Genomic DNA, 21,055 nt, shown 5'->3' with positions numbered 1-21,055 from the left:
TATATATTTAAAGGGCTATTTAGGTAGTCAACAAACAAACATAAAGTACCTCACACTTAAACTTGGGAAACAATATTAATTCTAATAATTTTCTGGAGGTTTTAATTGCTGGGGTCAAATTGACCCCGAGGGTAAAATATGTTAGTAAATGTAAAGGTAACAGGAGGGTTAAACATTGAATGGGGTCAAATTGACCCAAAGGCAACAGGAGGGTTAAACAGGTATTGTGTTAAAACAATCCTTCTCTAATGAACTGTTAACAAGCCAATAAAACATCATGACATGAGAGGACACATTGTGGAAGCAGCATGGCAGCATGCTAAAAAGGCAACAGTGGGGAGACTAAATAGAGTAAACACATCTTGAAGAACGTGTTCTTTAAAGTCTTATCACACCGGAGTGAACGATGTATTTGCAAAATCACACGAGGGCTGTGATGAGACCCCTGCAGCTATCAATGCTCCCATTCACTACATGAATGACATGGCAGGCGGAGACACCTGCACATTACACATGTGATCTCATTATAAAGCCGTGAGCATTAATAAGCTGCCTCCGCTCCTCTGGGAAGTCTTTCGAACAAGATTTTGGAACCTGATGCAGCTTTTTGCTCCTCCCCTCACACACACACCAGCGAGGGAAAGGTAAAACAAAATGACTTACTTTCCTTGAATTGGAATTGATGAAAATGAGCACCTGTTTGTGGGTAAACATACTTCTTAAACGTGTACTTTCTCTGTGGTTTAAATAGGGATGCCATGAGTGAGTGCATCTTATTTTCAACTCTATGGGAGCTACAGGCCCCTGCTGTGATGGTGTGAGTTGGAGGGTGGTGTTTGGGGTTGTGCATGGGCAACCATCATCAGACTCAGCCTGAGAGGGAGAGGGGCGGAGGTAATCCACAATCTGTCCACCACCTGCTCAGCTCAGCGGAAGAGGGAGGAGTCTCTCTCTCTCTCTCTCTCTCTCTCTCTCTCTCTCACTCACACACACACACACACACACACACACACATATCAACAAGGTGTGTCTGCATAGGACACACAGCTATTGCAGCATCCCCCAGTCAGCCTCTTTCTGGAGGATGAATGAGCCACACCATCACTGGAGTGATGACTGCACACACGAGCCGGAATCAACAAACCAAAAACCTACTTCCTGTCTGGCTGCACCTGCTCATGTCAACAGAAGCCTTCAGATACATTTCTGCTTTTTGGAAGCAGCGTTACTATATTTAAATGGAATGACTACAAAATCAAGTCTCTCTGCATACTGACATGTCAACCGTGCATTTAATTAACTAATGGAAGCAATTGTAAATGTTTTTTTATCAATGTGGCTTTCCAATAAGTTTGCACATTTGAAGCGTGTTAAATACTTTTAACTACTATTCCAATCATATTCCAAAGAACATTATGATAGCAGACAATGAATGTGTGTAAAGTAGGACATCAATTTAAACCCGCACAGTCAACATGGTCTGCAATAATGTGACATAAATTGATTAAATTAACAATTAATCTGCCATTATTTGTAATAATACATTAATAATTTCATCCATAAACTGGCACAGAAAAGTCTTTCCCAAAGCCCATGTTAGCATATTTCAAAGGAGTTGTTCCAGTCATTGGACTAATCAATTATTGACAGATTGTTTCAGCTATAATGGGAAATATTTAAAAACCACTAGTGTGGTTTTGTACAGATTACATCTGGATCTGGATCCCAGCAAACCAGAGTGCTCATATCACAATGTGTCTTATCACTAAAGTGTTTCCTGATCCTTTTTTTCATACACGTCACCACCATTATACCATCATCATCATCATCATCATCATCATCATCATCATCATCATCATCATCACCATCATCATCATCATCATCAGCACTAACAGAGAGGGCAGGAGAGGAAAGTACACTGGAGTGCAATCTGGACTGCCTCAGTCATGAGCTCAACGTAATAATAAACCTACTTTACAATTTAAGAACAAAACTAAGTCAATAATCAAGTCACGCTTGAACCTAAAGTCCACAAAGGATCTTTGTGCACCGTCTCCACAGTTTTTACTGTTTGTTCATTCTGTGCAGCTGGAGCTGAAATATACCAGAACAAAACCAGACAAAGAGCATCGAGGCGAGAGGCTTACGTAGGACTCTTATACGTGCAACTTTCTATCGTCAGCCAATCCATATCCATCTCTACTGTGAGCCCTTTTTTCAATCTCAGTTTAGTCTCTACTGAAATATTAATATCTCTAGGATCCTCGAAGATGACCACCATTCATTTGCTCTCTATTCTTGGGCAATTTACTGTGTACTCTTCCTTTTGAAGTGTTGGATCTAATTTTAAAGTGATAGCGCACTGAAAATATTTGGATTATTAAACACTCAATATAAGTGAACTTGAAATGTCTTGTCTGAAAATGCCTCTACTCGTGAATATTCATAAATGGGAGCCTGGGAACCCGACTGATCTCTTGGATTAATAAACAACGCTAAATACCATCATCGATTTAATTTATCCTCAGATGTGATCAGCTGTTTATTTACGGACCCCATTGAAATACATTGAGGTATACCTTAAATCACATGCTTCCACATGCATGACATTATACTTTCAAATGCTTTCAAATGCTTTCAAATGCTATGCTGGATGACCCGCTAAAATATAAAAACACTTGTAAATATATGGATTCTGCCTTTGCTTTAACAATGACAAGACTGCATATAAAACATTCAACCAAAACAGACGTACATTTAAAAACATCATTATGAGTTATTGTCAGAAGAAATGTACAAACGTATACAATCAACTAAATAACCTCATATACATTAATATCATGCAACACAGCCAGTAACACTGGATATACAGATATAAATATGGATTTAACAGGTCAAACTGCTCACTTGACCAATACTGGCATTGTGTCTTTATAAATCCAACAGAAAAACAGCAACAACAACAGGCTACAGCAGAGAGAATACAGCACTTATGCACTATTATCATTATCATTATTATTATTATCATTATTATTATTATTAGTATGGTTATTATTAGATCAGTAGATCGCTGGAGATCCTGGCAAACTCTGCACTTTACTTTACTCAGCACTTTACTTTATGTCCCCCCCTGTATATTTAGTATTAGTATTAGTATTTAGTCTTTAGTATTTGTTGTTGTTTTGTGTTTTATATTTATTTTCATTGATGCTCTGATGTGCACTACTGCTGTGATTTTTTAAATGCCCCCACTGTGGGACGAATAAAGGAATATCATATCATATCATATCATAATTTATATTATTACAGTTGGGAGACAAGGTTGCTCATAAAAGGTCTCCCCTATAATCAGGAACAATAGATGTCGTGGAGAGGAGATCTGTGTTGGGTGTTATTGGCTGGCACGTGGCACGTTGCCAGAAACATCTTCACCCTGACTGACCAATAACAACACGGCACAGAGCAGGTTAGACTCAAGTCTAAAATCCTATTGTCACAAATGAAAGAAAAGAAAAGCCCCCCCCCCCCCCTCTCTTTCTCTCTTTCTCTCTCTCCAATCAGACATATGTCGGAGGCTGTGCTCGCCTTCCTCCTCCTCCAGCTGTGGAACTTGGTGAAAACGATGGCGCCATAATAAATAGCGCATCAGACCCCTCCGGTCCACGTTTACATCACCACACGGATACATGCTTTCAAAATAAATCAAATACAAATCCCCACCGCTCACCTCAGAAAGCTTCCCGGTGGCCGGTGTCTGGTGTTGATGGGCGCTGCTTTGTTTTTTTCCTCCAACAACAAGAAACAAGAGAAACTCCCCCCGACTCAGGGGCCGTCTGACAATTAAACACCTGCCTTGAAGACTAAGGGAGCGTCAACTAGTGCTGATGCATTCCTCTCTATTTTTAGGATATGCAATATCTGTGATCAGATTATACAATTATTTTGCTGATGGAGTGGTTGTTATATTTATAAAGCTAAAAGCAGAATGACTGAGACAACACAAGGTAAGTAAAATATAATAAATACATATCTCTAATATAATAATATAATTATATTATATATATATATATATATTATATATATATATTATAATTGAGGAGGCATTGCCACCTACTCCAACATGATCTTTCATGCATTGTTTCAACCTTTTAATCTTATTAGCCCAGACAGACTGAACAAAGCTTTTTCTATCAAACCTTTCCTAAATATTAGAGTTCATGAGCCAACTACAACAGTACATTAATGGATATGAATATAAACCAACAACTAAAAGTAAAGCCCTCATAGGTCAAAGTATTAGCGAAATTTGATTTTTGGCAGTAAAGGAGGTATTTAGATAATTTAGCCCAGTTAGCAATACCCTTTTTTTGTTTAAAGTGCCATATGCTAGATAAATGTTATGAGCAAAATATTCCTTAAATACTTCAAATGTCGCCTACATTTGATAATGTAAATGTCATATTTTTAGACAACTTATCCTCTATCAGATGCGTATGGAGGCACATTTTCGTCAGTAAAAGAACAACATAACATTTAAATTTAGCTTTGATAATAAAACCAAAACAATATTTATTCTATGCTTCTTTTTTTTCTGCTCTTCTGTTTTGTATTATTTTTATCTCCTTCCTGTTATTTTTGGAAACCGGTTTCTGCCAAAGAAAAGAAAAAATAAGATGACAATTTAGCTGTGATAATAAAAACATCCCCATGTTTAGTCATAATTAAGAGATAGAAAGTCATAACTATGAGATAGAAAGTTTAATATTTGAGGTTTTCCTTATGAACTCCAGCTCCTTGTTTACCCGACTAAGTGTGTATCTTCAACATGATTTCTACTTTTCTCAGCATGCTTTTTGCCACTTTTGTTTTGTCGGACATTGTTTTCAGTTTAAACATCCCTTTATTAATATCAGTGGTGCTCTACCCTTTATTTTTAACAGTAAAATTACCCAAATAACGTGTCTCACAGAACTGGACACAGATTCAGTGATATTTATATTATCTGTATTCATTTATTTGTTTCTTGACTTTGTAAGAGTCGTACATTCCTGCAGCAATGGTCACTTTATATGCACTGTGGCATCGTACACACTCATCCTATCACCTGAAGACGGCTGAGGGCCTTTTACATGCTCCGTACTGCAGGAGGAAGCGTTGAGCATCCTCATTTATTCTAAAATATAACTCAATTCTCTTTGCACACAGTGTAATCAATCACATTTTATATGTTGGCACCTTTTAAAAGTTAACCTTTGGCTTGTGTAACATTTGTGTACCTCTGGTGCCACCTTCAGGCTCAACTTCGATACTTTATTTTATTTTTGTTGCCTTGTGTTGGGCCAATAATAGCAATATCATCTTCTCTATTTTTCATCAAGTGCTCCGTATTCCATATTCTTCCAATAAGTTTCAATAAATATGAAACCTTCACCACTAGCATGGCTGTAGTATCATTACATTTAATGTGTGTCTTTCAAACTCAAAGCAATGCTGGATGAAATATTGATTCACTGGTTGCAGCACGGTAGCAGAATATGCCTCTGAAATTAATTGAATGAATCTGTGTTGCTATGTGGCGTGTGGACATGTTGAAGGCCTCAGCTCCCGCTCTCCTCTGAAGCGTTTTACCACCTGTCCAACGAGGTCATCTTCTCAGAACTCATGAATATTAAACACATTAAACCTGCAGGATGATTTATTTAAAAAGACCTGTTCTTTGCTCTAAAGTCATCCATAGGACTCAGCGTTGGTGGAAGAGGTTAACGGGCATTGTAGCGACTGTCGGCTTTTTCTGTGAAGAAATCTCACAAAACAAAAGCGCCACTTTAGACGCTTGAGTGTTTTATTGAAACACCAAAGTTGAGAAAGTCGGTTGACAAAGTGCTCAGAGGGCCTCTGGGTCGCTCGGGCTTTCGACTCTTTTGTGCTTTCTTCCACATCCATTTAGGTTTGGGCCTCCAGATTTCCAAAAGGCACAAGCTGCCCGATCATATCGAAAACAAGAAATAATGGAAAGGGAAAAGGGCAGGGCCATTCATCATTTTTTTCTAAAAAACAAAATTAGAGAAGTCAGAAGCAGGTGATTACTATACCACAGTCGAGGTAGCCATCTGGCACAGAGTTAGAGAAGATGGGTCGATCTGCTGGAGGCGACAGGTGAGCAGAAAGCGGGAGGGACGAGGAAGCGGCGGTGACACAGATATCATCTTTCTGGAAAACCCATCAATGCATCCACTGATTGCAATTCCAAATGAATGAAGCTTTTCGTGGAAATCGATGCTGCTTCTTGCTTAAAATCCTTGCTAGGCTGCGTTTGCTTCGTACAATCCCAGAATTACAAAGCACTTGAAGCAGTTCATCTGTTGTAAAGCCACATTTAAAGTACAGTCTTCAATGTATACCCACACTTTATGTAAAATGTGGGTTAACGGCCAAAAAGCTACGTCTGGCTGTTGTGGTTAAGGGTCTCATAATGTCGACTTTCTTTTATTTAAATGGTTTATTTAATAAGGGACAGTGCACATTGATAAAAACATTGCAGTAAATGTGCCAGAGTTAGCCAAGAGGCTATTTTTCATCTGTAGTCCCAATGTTGCTGATGTTAAGAACAAACCTAAAAACATAAGATTGCAAATACAATCTACAGATAAAGCAAATAAACAATGTTAAAATGGACAGAATAAAAACATAATGTCAGAGATACAACATAAAAGCTTACAGACTAAATGTGACATACAACTGCAAACAGGTGAACGACAAGAGAAGACACGCAGGTGGAGTAAACGGCCGACCAGCAAGTCAAGACATACAGAGACCGGACAACAGACAGACAACAACTGACAGACAGACAAAATGAAAGTCCAACCTGGACAGATGGAGGAGGTAGTTACAGTCTAGTGCTGACAGAGCTGGGTAGTAATGTACCATTTCTTTGTTTCTGCTTTAAAAGAGTTGAATGATTGTAGCTCTCTGATAGATCCTGGAATGTAGTTCCAGTGAACTGCTGCTTGTACTGAGAAAGCAGCATGACTAAAAGCACTTTTCCTGAGAGGGACGATACAATCCCCTCTTGCTGCACCTCTTGTGAGCCGATATCCAGTTCGTGTGGTGACAAATTGTTTGAGAGGAGGAGAGGTCAATCCATGTATGATTTTGTACATCAGACAGACGTGCACATATTTAATCAAGTTATCCCAACTAAGCAAGTTGTATTTTTTTAGAATAGGACAGTGATGAGACAGAACTTTTTTTTCTATCTCATTATTTTCTTTTGCTGCTAGAAGGAGCTTCCATGGACTAATAAGGCTGTGACTATAAGGAGTAAACCACTCAGCCAATTAAAAGGAAGGAAGCACAGACGCATCCAGACCAGCAGGCGGCGGTAGAAGAAGGAGCCGGCACCCTGACAATGAGAAAGGGACGTCGGTGTGCATCAACATGACCTTCTGCGCGTGTGGATGAACCGAGCCGAGGCTCCGCGGTGCTGAACGGACAGCTCCTCGCTCCTCGAACATCAGCAGGTAGGAGGATGACTGTTGTACCTGTGTCGTCATGGGGATTCAATGATTGACGCCATCATTGTCACCGTCTGAGAAAACACGGAGGAGAGGCACCGACAGAGTGCTGTGTGTGCTCTCTGTTATCTAGGGCATGATGCTCGACCTCCAGTGAAGCATCCTATGTTCATAAATGAACATGCACATCTTGTCGTGGGGTCTTTGGGGGCCTTCCTTCCTTCTTTGCGCGCTTTGATTATTTGGGATCTGCGTATCTGTTATCGTGTTTTTGTTAGAAGATCAGAGAGGGAAAAAAAAGGTGAGATATTTTTAGTTTTCTCAGTGGCCCCCTAGAGTCCATAGACCCTATTTTTCAGATAAATTAGTTTTTCTCAGCAGCAGCTTACATTCTCTTTACCAGATGAGCAGCCGCATGACACATTTTGATCATCTTTGTGGCATTTTCTGCCACTTTTACCAAGATGCTTCATGCACATAGTTCTCTGTAAATTGCTTATTTCTGTATGAACAATATACGTGGTCATGAAGGTTATTATAATGTACATAAAACATACACTTATTAGCTATTCAGGATGTTGCTTCATGTACATAGTTCTCTGTAAATTGCTTATTTCTGTATGAACAATATACGTTGTCATAAAGTATATTATAATGTACATAAAACATACGTATTAGCTATTCAGGATGTTATTATATGTTCAATTAAATGTTATGTTTTAAATAATATTTTTTTTAATGTGTACTTCTTCCGATGAGGTCATGGTGAATCGCTCTCAGGAGGGGTTAACTAGTCCGTGGAGCAGGCTTTTTCTTAAAACCTCGACAAGACAGAATATATTGTGTTCGCCTGTAACTTTTCGTTTTTCAAAGTAAACCTTTGAGATGGAGATTTATTATGTGTCAAAACTCTGCTCCATGATTGCTCCTCTGCGGCTGGAGCAGTGCGTGATACCGTTCTGCTCGCTGTGTCCTCCCTCTCACGCAGACATGTTCACCAGGATGTTGAAACTGAGGCTCCTCAACGCTGTCGCGCCTGCCTACTTCTTCATGGCCACAGCAGTCACTTTCATTTTCCACTTCTGCTTCTTCATCCCAACAATCTTCCCCAATCCGGATACATCGCTCAGTCTGCCCACAGCTCTTCACACAGTGGTTTTCCTCTTCTTGATGTTCAATGCACTGGGTAACTACATCATGACTATTACATATCCGGCTGAAAGCGCCAACGAGACCGCGGTCCCGGTGTGTTCGGCGCACTGCTCGGACAAAGTGGACGCGCACTACCTCCTGAACGGTCGGCACTTCTGCAAACTGTGTAAGAAAGTCATCCTGAAGAGGGACCACCACTGCTTTTTCACTGGAAACTGCATCGGCAACAAAAACATGCGCTACTTCATCATGTTCTGCATCTACACCTCATGCACTTGTTTGTACTCGTTGGTTCTCGGCGTGGCCTTTATCACAGTGGAGTACTCCATCTCCTTTGAGAACCCGCTGACCTTCCTGACTCTGCTCCCCCTCTCCACCAGTTACTTCTTCACAGGTGACTTTTTCAATTGTTTCCGACCGAAGCTAATCGTTTAAGATACGCGTTGACTTATACTGAGCATCACAATGGTCCTTCTTTATTCTTGCCCCCACAGGAACAATCTCAGGCTTGCAGTTGTTCCTGGTGCTGATGCTCTATGTGTGGCTGGGCATCGGCCTGGTCTGCGCAGGCTTCTGCTGCCAGCAGGTGCTGCTGGTGGCCCGGGGTCAGACCTGGTGTCAGATGCAGAGGGGGCAGCTCGTGGAGAACCGCAGCCCTTGGAGAAGCAACCTTAAGGATGTGTTTGGTACCCGCTGGATCCTCGGCCTCATCCTGCCCGTGCAGACGGCGGAGACATGCTCCGAAGACACGGACGCACATAAGCAAGACTGAGTGATAACCACATGTCCCAATAGGCCACACAAGTGGCACAAGTTGTAGAAAAGGGTTTCTTGGGATCCATGTGGCGATTGATTTGAGATACTAAATGAATGCTTTCTGACCTTTGCAGTAGTTTGTGAATTAAATAGCCGTTAGCGCGCATTCATTTAAGGATAGGAGCCATATCTCAATGTGAAACTTCTGAATAGGCGCATGGTGTAAGTATCTCCTTTAATAAGTAAGTAGCTTTGTAACACGGCAATATTGAGACTAATAAGTTGGTGGTTTGGGACATGCAGCAGTTTTTTCATGCACCGCGACATACTTGCATCAAAATACAGTATAAAGACGGCTTTGCATACTTGCTTGGGTTTCGCTTCACATTTGTATATCATGCTATTGATTTGAAGGCCTGCACCGCACGGTGCTTTGAGATTATCAATCAAGTGTGTTGTTCCTTGTAGGCTGCTACAATGTGACATTCAGGAAACTTGGGGTAGTTTTCACAACAATAACGTACTTTGATGTTAAGGGCTAGGAGACAAAGAAACTACAGGATGTGTCTACAGCATAAACTGCCGGGCTTGACACCACTGTTTAGACAATAAACTGTCACACGGTGAGACGGATTTTTACTCAAATGAATGTGACTCAGACAGTACAGTCATGTGCTCCTGTATAAGAATGGGTGGGGGAAATGTAAAGATTACAATATTATTTTATCCAGGGTATTATTCACAATGTCTTGAATGCTTCCAGATGACCCCAAAGATGATGAGAAGAGGGTCCTCTGTTTAATAAAGATAATAATAGCATTAGTAATAAGGATGTGTCACTGCAATGCTGCTGCTACAGCTACTGGCGTATTCAACATCCTGTCAAAGCTGTTTTGGATTTCAACAAATATACTTTTTAGAGCTATTTTGTCTATTCCTGTTATACCAATAAAAGTATTAAAATCCCATCAAGCAGCTGTTTTGTGTTTTTTAAAACTACACATTCTGAGATAGGAAAGTGAAATAAACGACTGAGAGGAAATGGTCTACAGAGATTTATTCAAAGTGACATTTGCTAAAGATTAACACAGAAAGTACTTTTCACAAAGAAAAAATGCAATCTCTGAACAGTAATCTTAAAATATTTCAGGAGCTCTCCTTTTGCCCTTTGAGAACTAAGAATATAGTTTAATTATTTCTTAGTTTTCAAATTAATCGTGATGAGAAAATATTGCAACAGCAGCATATTGTTGGTATAATAAATAATTCAACCGTTAACCTCAATTTAACAAATAAAACTGAAACATTAATGACTTGACTTGTCTTCATGTTATTCTATCTACATTAACTTTGCTTCGCCAGGGCAAAGAGGATATTAAAACACAGGCCAAATGTATCCACATCGGGTTTAAAAATGATGGTTATATTTTCACATTCAGGGCATGTATGCGGACTTAACCCCACGTGTCTTTATATGTAATGTATACTTGTGTCTAATGCAATTAAGAATGGAACATGTCGAGGACGTAGCCTTTGCAAGCGACACTTTCTTTTCTGAAACAACGGCAAGATAATTAATTATAGGCAAGGGTTTGAAAAGTGCAGCAGCCCCGTTTGCTCCTGAAGCTGCTGCAGCTGCCCTTGGGTGCGCTTGTTCTCCTTGATCAACTGCTTTGTGCGCATGGTGATATTCAGCAAGCCGGATTTGTTGAGAACGTTGTCGGTGTTACTGAAACGTTTCAGTTTGTTGACGTCTGTCGAGAGTGCGTCGTCCTGGTCAGCGTCCATCCCGTGGTTGTAAATGTCCGTGCTGAATTCGTCTGCGTCGGGGAGCGGCGAGTTGCTCCCCGCCAGCTCGGAGAGAGACGTGTCACTGTCTTGACTCTCAGCTGCCTGCGACTGCTGGTTCGCTGCTTCACAGTTTGAGATGGATTTGATGGTAGTCTGCGCTGCCGGCTGCAGGCCGGGGGAGCCGTGGAGCCCGAGGAGCCCGTGGTCGTGGTGGTGCCTCTTGGGTCGCTGGTCATATCCCGACGTTGAACTCAACCTCACCTTGGAGGATCCCAGCCTCTTAGTGGGCACGTCTGATGGGTGTGGGGTGATTTTGGGATACGACTTAAGGATGGGCGCGTGGCTTTTTGATTCTCGGGTGTTCTCAGAATCCGTGTTTGAGAAGCTGCTGCTACCATTTGATAGGCCTGCCACGGTTTGAAGGAGAACCATCGGTGACTGAGGCATAGCTTCCACGGGCGAAGGAAAGCCCCACTGTTGTTCTGCTGGAGCCATCGGGGATCACTCGAGGGGGAACAACAACTTTAAATATCATGTAACAACCTAAAGTACACAACATACATTATAGGAGTTGAATATAAGGAGCATTCATAAAATTAACAAACACACAATGGTCAAATCACAATGTTCACAAAGACGTTATGTTTGCACTCTTAGCGAAAGGTCATTTCACCCTGAATTGACAATAAAGCCCTGGATTACTGCCATGCAGCAGTAGAGACACATTGCTATATTTTACCTGCTTCAATCCAAAGTTATTCATGATGATCATTGGAGAAAGTCCAGCATACGGGCCTCCCATCACAGCTGCTTGCGGACCGATCGGGTAATTCCATCCCGCATCTTCAGAGTCAGGTCGACTGCACTAAGGTGCTCAGAGCTGCCACCTGAGGACGGGGAGACAGGCGTATGGGTCTCGTCAGGTTTGAAAGCAAAGTATTTACCTTCCGATTGGAGCAGAACATTAGAACTATGAAAACAGTGGCAGATGTAGATAAGCCTCTCCAGAGGGTCTGGAAATGGATACCATCGTCGTGATAACGAGGGATTAACCAAATCCAGGTCAGCCTCAACAGTGAATAGAATAAAAGTAAAAAGAAGAAAAATTGACCCAATACGGGTTACCCTACATAGAACATGTGACCTAGATCTACATTTGATTATGGCTGACCTTGTTGATAGTAATTTTCTTTCTCTAATTATGGAAATACTAATTATATACAGGTACACTCAGTTTACGACACGTGCCATACTGGCAACACTACCATGTCAAATTAAAACATACAGCTGGACAAACCCAAAGGTTAAAGGTGTATAACTACAGAGTAACACGATGGAATCAGACCTGAGAAGCCTGAATCTCTCTCCAGGTCAGACTCGGATGCTCCAAGGCGTGTCGTTGCCCTGGTGAGGGACGGCGTCCTGTGTCTGTCGGGTCGACGACAACTGATCGTGTCTGCCTGGAGAAATGGAGAGTGAAGAGTTGAAAGGTGTCTGGCACCCTGAACACATCACGGCGAGGACAGAGTTCAATGCGCTTGTGCGTTGAGTTGTGGTTATGTAATGACAAAGTAGAGACATGAGGTTGGTATGGACTCCAGTTCAGACTGAACTCAGTGAAGAGACAGTCAACTTGTAAACAACAGTGGTGTGCATGTTTTACACTCCATTACTTTGTATTGTGGTGATTTATTGTCTTGATGGCAGATCATTGTTCAATTCAGTTTGCTGAATTAGACAATCCAAGAGAAAAACAAATAGGATGTTGTCTTTTCACGTTGTGTCCGTTTATGTAATCGAGCTTGACGTTTTGGAGGCCTGCGCCTCTTTTCAACACGTACAGCCTACATATATAAATAATAAAAGATGTCAATGCCAACAATACAATTCAACTCAATTCAGTTTATTTATATAGCCCATTTTTACAAATTAGAAATGTGTCTCAGAGTGCTTTACAATCTGTACATATAGACATCCCTGACCTTTGACCTCACATCGGATCAGGAACAACTCCCAAACAACCCTTCAGGGGAAAAAAGGGAAGAAACCTTCAGGAGAGCAACAGAGGAGGATCCCTCTCCAGGATGGACAGAACAATAGATGTCATGTGACCAGAAGGAATCATTACACACAAATTAAAACACAGTAACAACACAATCAATGAATACGACAGAGTGAATGAATAGTTGGTAGTCGGCATATTCCAGATCCAGACCTCCACGGTCCATCAGGCAGATGGAGGTAGAGAGGAGGAATACACATGAGACTCTGAGACCGCAGCCAACCTTAGAGCTCCCTTACTACTGTTGTTGTTGTTGTTTACAAACGCACATCTGTCAACACTTGACCCCAGTCAAGTCTGCTGCAGAATACATGCGGTCAGTGAAATGCAACATGGTTCTCTGTTCTCACCTTCTCCTGTGACGTAGCTCGGTTAGCTCGCTGTCAGCAGCCAGAGGCGCGCGTGCAGCGGAACACGGATCCGTCACACCGGCGTCCGACACGAGCTCCAGCGGCAGTGGGTCGACCGACACTTTGGACTCGACTCCGGTTCAGCGTGTACGTAATGTTATTTCATTTTTTCGTTTCATTCCAAATACGGAATACGGAAATCACGTGGTTTTTTCGTTTTCCGTTTGAAAACCAAAAACGGAAAAACGGAATACCACCTCCGTATTTCGTTTCTGCCGTCTGAAACCAAAAACGACAGAACGGAAGTGCTTAAAATGAAGTCAAAATAAAAGCCAGTGATACATATTCGTATTATGAATCAATATAAAGAATAAATAATTAAACGGGGATATTTTAACGATGCAAACACATAGCAGGGTAACGTTAGAAGACTATTAATTAGTCAATATAAAGAATAAAGAATTAAACCTGGATATGTTAGCGACAGTTCTGACGACGGGAAGTTTAATATTCATGTAGCCTACACAGCAAGAATCACCTTCTCACTTAATCGTTGCATTGTTTGATGCAACACAGTTCCTAATATAGATTAATCAAAGTAATGTTTCTGTGCAGAGACTATATTTCCACCGCAGAGTAAACGGTTCACTTTTATACCGCTAGATGGCAGTATACCTGTTATTGATACATATGTATTTAATGCCGTTTATTTCCTCTGATATTTATGTTCATGGTTAATTTCCAGCATAGTTGTATACATCATGTATTTCCTTGTTTTATTTGGGTCATTTTGGAACTAAACATTCCTACATGGAAGAGTGAGGATATGATGACCACGAGGCAATACATATTGACAATTGAAAAATAAAGAGACAGTTGAGTTTTTCTTATTAAGCAGCGTTCAGTTAGCACCCAGTCACAGCACCACCTGTGCTTCACCTGTAACCTTCATTACTACATCATCATTACATCAACGGTTAATGGGGACAAGTTTTTTGTTTTGTTTTTCATTTTATGTTTATATGCATTTGTGTGTATGTATAGTGTGTGTTTATATGTATATATGTGTGTGTATATGTATGTATATGTATACGTATGTATGTGTGTATATATATATATGATTCTTTGAAATAAGTTTTTTCGAGAAATCATAGGTTAGGGCACTTATAAGCTCGTTAGCTTTCAGCCTCGACCCTTTCGGTCAGCCACTTTCTTCTTTTGTTGAATTATGATTGTTGTATATTTTGCTGATCGAAATAAACTAAATCATCATAAACATGTAACCTGTTCTGTTGTTACTCTGCTGTCAGTGTCTCTACTCCTCTGACTACATCACATCATCATCATGTAGTCCTTTGGTCTCCAGAAGGATGGAGCTCTGTGTTGTGTGTGAACATGTTTTGAGGAGTTGACTCCATGAGTTATTGTATCAGAGTGAAACATGGAGAGCACAGCTCCTCTCACATCTCTAACATGTCTCACATAGTTTATAGTAGTGATTGTTCGGTGTTGTTGCCTGTGTTTAGCCGTATGGCTATATCTCTGCATGTACATTTAGATAAGCCATATTCAGCTCAGAGCTTTCTTTAGCTTAGAGCAACAAGTCATGATCTTGTTTAGCTAATAGCAACAGGTTTAGCTCAGAGCAACAGGTCATGGCCTTGTTTAGCTAATAGCAACAGGTTTAGCTCAGAGCAACAGGTCATGGCCTTGTTTAGCTAATAGCAACAGGTTTAGCTCAGAGTAGGCCTAACAGGTCGTGGCCTTCTTTAGCTCAGAGCAGTAGCTCACATGTAGGCTACTTATATCTGATCCAATGACATCTGCACACTTCTAGATTAGTAAAGAAAGACAATCTTTGGTATTTTCTAGTTCTTTATGTCAAGCACAAGTTAACTACTCCCCTAAAAGAGGAAGCCTTCAGAATTAGTGGTAGCATTGCATTAGGATTACATTCCTGTATTTGAATTGTATTGCTGGATCTCAATTCCTCTGATTCTTCCATCTGCAGTTAATCTGCTCGCATGATTTACATCATCAAAGTGTTGCCTTCCAAGAGCTGTTCCAAATGAAAAGTGAATGTCAGATGTTTGAACCGTCCTGACTGAGCTTCCACTGAAGCTTTATACCTGCTACAAGCTCAGGTCAAAATGGTGTTTAGTATTATGTGATTTATAGGTTGGCTCAGATTGTTTATCATTGATGTTTGTTCCTGCTGTTTGATTGTAGTGCTCAGACATCATCTGTGTTCTTAGTGAAGCAATAGGTGTCAGATTGACATCCAAACTGAGGGTGTCAGGGTCCTTAAGCTGCCCTTCATAAACAAGCGAGGTTCCCAACCACATCGGGTCCTCCTCCAGTGGGAAATCTTCACACTGGGTCCAAATCTGTGATATCCGGCTGTCAGGGAGACCGACTTATGAGCCTGAAACAAGTGATACAATGGTGGCTAATGTATGAAGTTATCATGGCTTCACCGCCCTAAACCGGCTGCAACCGTCTTGTGTGTGTATATTTTGGGGTGTACGTTTGTTACCTAGGTCAGAGGTCACTGAACAAGCTATCTTCCAGTGCCTTACTCACACTGGCAGGGGGTCAACACACCGTGTCACTATCAATAGTTGGTGTTACAGGTCCAGACTTTCCCATTACAGATTAAAAATGAAATTCGTGCCAGACTTTAAAGACAGAAGTGTTTATTCAAAAAGAACATATTTCTCCAGTAAACCCCCAACATTTGAAGAAAAGAAAAAACATCCCGTCAGTTGAACCAATTAATTAAAAAGCACAGACAATAACAACTTAGACACACAAAAAAACATCAGCGTTGACAACTTCTCCTTGAGATGTCGATGAGGCCTTTGAGTCCATCTTTGAATGGTTGTGGCAGATTATTCACTGCATTGTCCAGCAGTCCACTTGTATCAGGGCACTGCAGAGCAAATCCCCTCACTGCAGCTTCCTGGTCCTGTAAACTTGGAAATGGGTTGGTGCCAAAGTCTGACACTCGTGTCAGTGAGCCCACTTCCTGGTCGTACCAGTCTGCAGCCACAGATGCATTTGGCAAAGGTCTGTCGACAGCTTCTTTGGGCATCCATCTCTGGCCAAGTAATTTGGTATCCCCCTCCCTGTAATAATAATTCAATGTGGCTGTCACAACCATTCCATGTATTGCAACATGCTCCTTCTAGTATTTGATTAAACATGTTTAAGAAACATTCAATAGTAAAACATTTTGAAAATAATTATTCACATTAAAAAGGCTTGAAAGACCAACCGAAGACATACCAGGAATCCTGTGTGCATTCCATGCTTGCACAGTTCGGTTAACACCGATCTGGGCCAACTGGCATGTCAAAGATGACACACAGAACCGAGTCATCTGGTCCTCCATGTCCAGCTCCTCCTGATCCACCAGTTGGACCAATGTAGCTTTCAACGGGTAGTTAACCCGGTTGTTGATTTCTGGCCAGATTCTCTCGATTCTGTGATTCTGTCATTGCAAAATAGACATTTTCAGATTCTTGATAAACAAATATTTTCCCGCCCCCCCAGACTAACTTACTTTCACACATTTCAATATCTTCAGTTAACCATTCTGAATAATTAATGAAAGTGTGAAATAGTTATTAATTACATGTTGATTAACTTTATAATCAGCAAAACCATTGTATGTTGATCACCTTTGTTGATGGTGTTTGGAGATATGGTGGCCTTTCAGTGTTGTGGCGGTGGCTGGCCAACTTCTCCTGCATGAAAAGAGTGAGGTAGAAGTCCTTTCCATGATCCACTCTGACCTGGTCCCACATCCCATATTCCATTACTGCACTCCTGCAAGAAAACATAACATTGGCAGACAGCAGTATGGAGGGTAAGGCTAATGGTGTCAGATACATTTACAAAATGTGTAGTAGGCCTTGTGTTATCAGGTACTGATGAGGTGAGATGAGTTTTAACTTGCTGCTTAAAAAGGGTTTCTGTAGTTTTCAATAAGTTTAATTTAAGTCCTCTTTTAGACCAATATGAATGCAATTTAATACGTTGATTCAAATCCAAACTAAAAAAATATATATTATGAAGGTTTTCACATGCGACTAATCCCACTTAAATTGAGCTTTTTTTTTTAACCCTTGTGTTTCCTTCGGGTCATTTTGACCCGAATCAATATTACACCCTCCCCACGCCTATGGGTCATTTTGACCCGATTCAATGTTTCACCCTCCTGTTACCTTTATATTTACTAACATATTTTACCCTTTGGGTTCAATTTGACGCCAGCAATTAAAACCTCCAGAAAATTATTAGAATTAATATTGTTTTCCAAGTTTAAGTGTGAGGCGCTTTATGTTTGTTTGTTGACTACCGAAAGAACACCGTCATTAAACATTGAATGGTGTCAAATTAATCCGAAGGCGGGGAGGTGTAATATTGATTCGGTCAAAATGACCATTAATACATTAACAAGCCATATTGAATTTAAATCCACTTTCGAAAATGTCGTCTCTTCCTAATCAAGTACATTTTCAGAGCTGACAAAATGGTATTCAAGAAATTGTAAGATATTTAATTTTAAATGCATTTTTTGTTTTCAAGGACCCACAGACACCCTGTTAAAACACCTCATAAAATGGGGATGATTTGTAATGTTTAGGGTACAAGGACAACAGTCTTTTCAATTACCTGTAAACGTCATTGTAGATGGTGAGGTTGTTCTTTACAGGCATAGTAGCTTGTCCAACAATTTTGCTGGAGAAGCCATCTATTGCCAGCACATGAGTCACGCCAAACATGACAATCTTCTCATTTTGGTCCATGTGGATTTTGTGACCCACATAGGCTGCATGGTAAGGAAGAGGGTTGAGGTTCCTTGCTCCCTTAAACACAGACAAAAAAGAACATCATGACCTTATTGAATAGCACAACATATTCTAATTTGAGAAAAAAAACAAAAACCTGGCATCGTGCCTTATGGTAAGGTGCATGGGTGAATGTTGCGCAAAACAGCTCCAACACGACCCTCTGATGCGAAGACACCTGCAGCTGCAAGACTCCCAGTCATCATTTTCCTGCCATAGGTAGGACCACCCTGAAGATAAAGAAAGGAATACATGTTGCATTGTAATGTTAAGCCATGAAATGTCAACTTCAACTCCAATTAAATTACAATGAATTGTTAAGTGTTTTGAATGATAGATGATTATGAAAACTAGTTGCAGTTTAAACATATTTTACTCGATACATTTTCATAGTTGTAAGAGACTAATTTAATTAGCGGTAGGCTACATTATTTAGTTGGATTCAGATGTTGACCTTTAATCAGATCTGTGTCTAACTTTAATGTTAAAAGATGTCGTTATCATTTGTTATTGTAATAAATACAAGCAAGTTACAGAATGACGTCACATGGATCACACTTTACGGCAGGTATTTGTGGCTGGAGCTGCGTGGAGCTGCACAGTTTTCGGACCGTGTTACAATAACTATATAACTACTAAATACAATAGCTATTATGGAGTCCCCCCCCCCCCCTCTTTGTAAATGTGGGACAGTCTTTCTTACCATCTGTTTGTATGAACCATCTATATCCTGCCTGTGTGCCCGGCCATCACCCACGAGAACCACACTTTACAAATGTTTCTCATTTCCCCCCTAAATACACCTTTATTGGACATGGGACACTAAGGTAAGGCTTTCTTTCATGTCTCTCCTAATAAATATGGTGCTCTAGTACTTCTAATAGACTGGGTGACTGAGAGTGACACACACCCTGTTCAGGGCTCTCAAGTTTTGAAGACAGACAAGAGTGACATTTCTGCAGATCCATACGACTGCACCAAGAGGATGACTATGTGCTGGCCTTTGGTCATCTTTTATAACATAATTTATGCATATCAACACTATAAATGAACATAACTAAAGTTTACTTTCAATACAAATCCTTTATGACTCATTTGGCTTGATTTTTAGTGGGCGGGTCATTATGACCCTGAACACAGGTGTCTCATCTCTATTTATCTACATCACCCCATGAAATTTTTCTACTAAATGGTAATAAAATGTAGGAGAATATACATGTTATAGTAAACTAATGCAATTTAATTTAGATTTAGATTTTTTCAATGTACCTAAAAAATTGTTTGAACATGTATTTTTCATTAAATCTATGGAGGGGTGAATAACTCAATTCCACTAAAAACTGATTGGATTGTTAGTAATGGTGTTGGTGATGAGGTACAAACTATAGTTATTAGGATTTTTTTGTTTCTGACCACTTTTGGGTCAAACTGACCCGGGAGCATGACGGCTGTATGTAAGAAACGAACATAACAGGAGGGTTAAAGTATAACATACTAACCTTACACACACTTATAGTTTCGTTGTATGCATTATTTCGCGCAAATAAATTAACTGCACCCTACCTGTGTTATTGCATTGGAGACTGCAGCTTCAAGTTGTTGGTCCGTCACTCGCTGTCTTTTTAACCCGTGGTCTTTACAAAACTTCCGAATATTGGCCACGGACGTTCCTCTACGCAAGCCACATTCAAATATCAAGTGGTTTTATGTCCACATCACTACAGCCACTATGCATCATTTGTTGTACAATATCTAAGTAAGGTAACAGGCTGGAGTCCATCTTGCGTGCTTCAGTGCAAAAGGGTGTATATAGCAGTGGCAAACCTAAAACTGCGGAGATAAACACAGAATAAACTCAGTTACCCAAAATGCAACCCTTTGTAGTGTCAACTACATTTAACCCTCCTGTTATGTTGCGGGTCAAATTGACCATTTGTTTCTTTGTAAATGTGGGACAGTCTTTCTTGCTCCCTCCAACCATGTTTCAAAACACACACACACACACACACACACACACACACACACACACACACACACACACACACACACACACACACACACACACACACACACACACACACACACACACACACACACACACACACACACACACACACATTAAGTGAGAAGGTGATTCTTGCTGTGCTACATGAATATTAAACTTCCCGTCGTCACCACTGTCGCTAACATATCCAGGTTTAATTCTTTATTCTTTATATTGACTAATTAATATTCTTCTAACGTTACCCTGCTATGTGTTTGCATCGTTAAAATATCCACGTTTAATTATTTATTCTTTATATTGATTAATTAATATTCTTCTAAGGTTAATCCGAATATGTATCACTGGCTTTTATTTTGACTTCATTTTAAGCACTTCCGTTCTGTCGTTTTTGGTTTCAGACAGCAGAAACGAAATACGGAGGTGGTATTCCGTTTATCCGTTTTTGGTTTTCAAACGGAAAACGAAAAAACCACGTGATTTCCGTATTCCGTATTTGGAATGAAACGAAAAAACAAACTAACAAAACGTACACGGACCTTCTTCTCTATTCCATTGAGAGGCTCCACTGC

General features: G+C 40.4%; 3 protein-coding genes across 5 annotated transcripts; 1 reads left to right on the top strand and 2 right to left on the bottom strand.

Moving 5' to 3' along the window:
• Positions 1-7,353: 7,353 nt before the first annotated feature.
• Positions 7,354-10,390, top strand: zdhhc22 (zinc finger DHHC-type palmitoyltransferase 22). The gene is made up of 3 exons (XM_056426727.1): positions 7,354-7,520; positions 8,503-9,060; positions 9,161-10,390. The coding sequence occupies exons 2-3, from the start codon at positions 8,505-8,507 to the stop codon at positions 9,436-9,438; spliced, it is 834 nt and encodes a 277-aa protein (XP_056282702.1). The 5' UTR covers positions 7,354-7,520; positions 8,503-8,504; the 3' UTR covers positions 9,439-10,390.
• A 72-nt stretch (positions 10,391-10,462) lies between these two features.
• Positions 10,463-15,233, bottom strand: cipca (CLOCK-interacting pacemaker a). Its single transcript, XM_056426650.1, is given in 7 exon segments — positions 10,463-11,717; positions 11,953-12,068; positions 12,071-12,100; positions 12,559-12,669; positions 13,196-13,236; positions 13,626-13,758; positions 15,227-15,233. Coding segments are annotated over 7 exon segments (1,155 nt in total). The 3' UTR covers positions 10,463-11,000.
• Positions 15,234-16,379: 1,146 nt separating this feature from the next.
• Positions 16,380-20,181, bottom strand: LOC130201603 (uncharacterized). 3 transcript variants are annotated; one of them, XM_056426677.1, is made up of 6 exons: positions 20,045-20,181; positions 18,591-18,711; positions 18,306-18,499; positions 17,309-17,456; positions 16,914-17,118; positions 16,380-16,753 (listed from the first exon to the last, which is right to left on the bottom strand). In XM_056426677.1, the coding sequence occupies exons 3-6, from the start codon at positions 18,437-18,439 to the stop codon at positions 16,638-16,640; spliced, it is 603 nt and encodes a 200-aa protein (XP_056282652.1). In that variant the 5' UTR covers positions 18,440-18,499; positions 18,591-18,711; positions 20,045-20,181; the 3' UTR covers positions 16,380-16,637. The 3 variants fall into 3 exon arrangements, with proteins under 3 accessions (XP_056282652.1, XP_056282651.1, XP_056282650.1); XM_056426676.1 differs by lacking the exon at positions 20,045-20,181 and having other exon boundaries at positions 18,579-18,796; XM_056426675.1 differs by lacking the exon at positions 20,045-20,181 and having other exon boundaries at positions 18,591-18,796.
• Between the last annotated feature and the right edge of the window lie 874 nt (positions 20,182-21,055).

This window comes from Pseudoliparis swirei, chromosome 11, assembly GCF_029220125.1.
Source record: "Pseudoliparis swirei isolate HS2019 ecotype Mariana Trench chromosome 11, NWPU_hadal_v1, whole genome shotgun sequence".
NCBI classification, from domain to species: Eukaryota; Metazoa; Chordata; class Actinopteri; order Perciformes; family Liparidae; genus Pseudoliparis; species Pseudoliparis swirei.
This window is presented reverse-complemented; position numbering and strand designations above follow the sequence as displayed.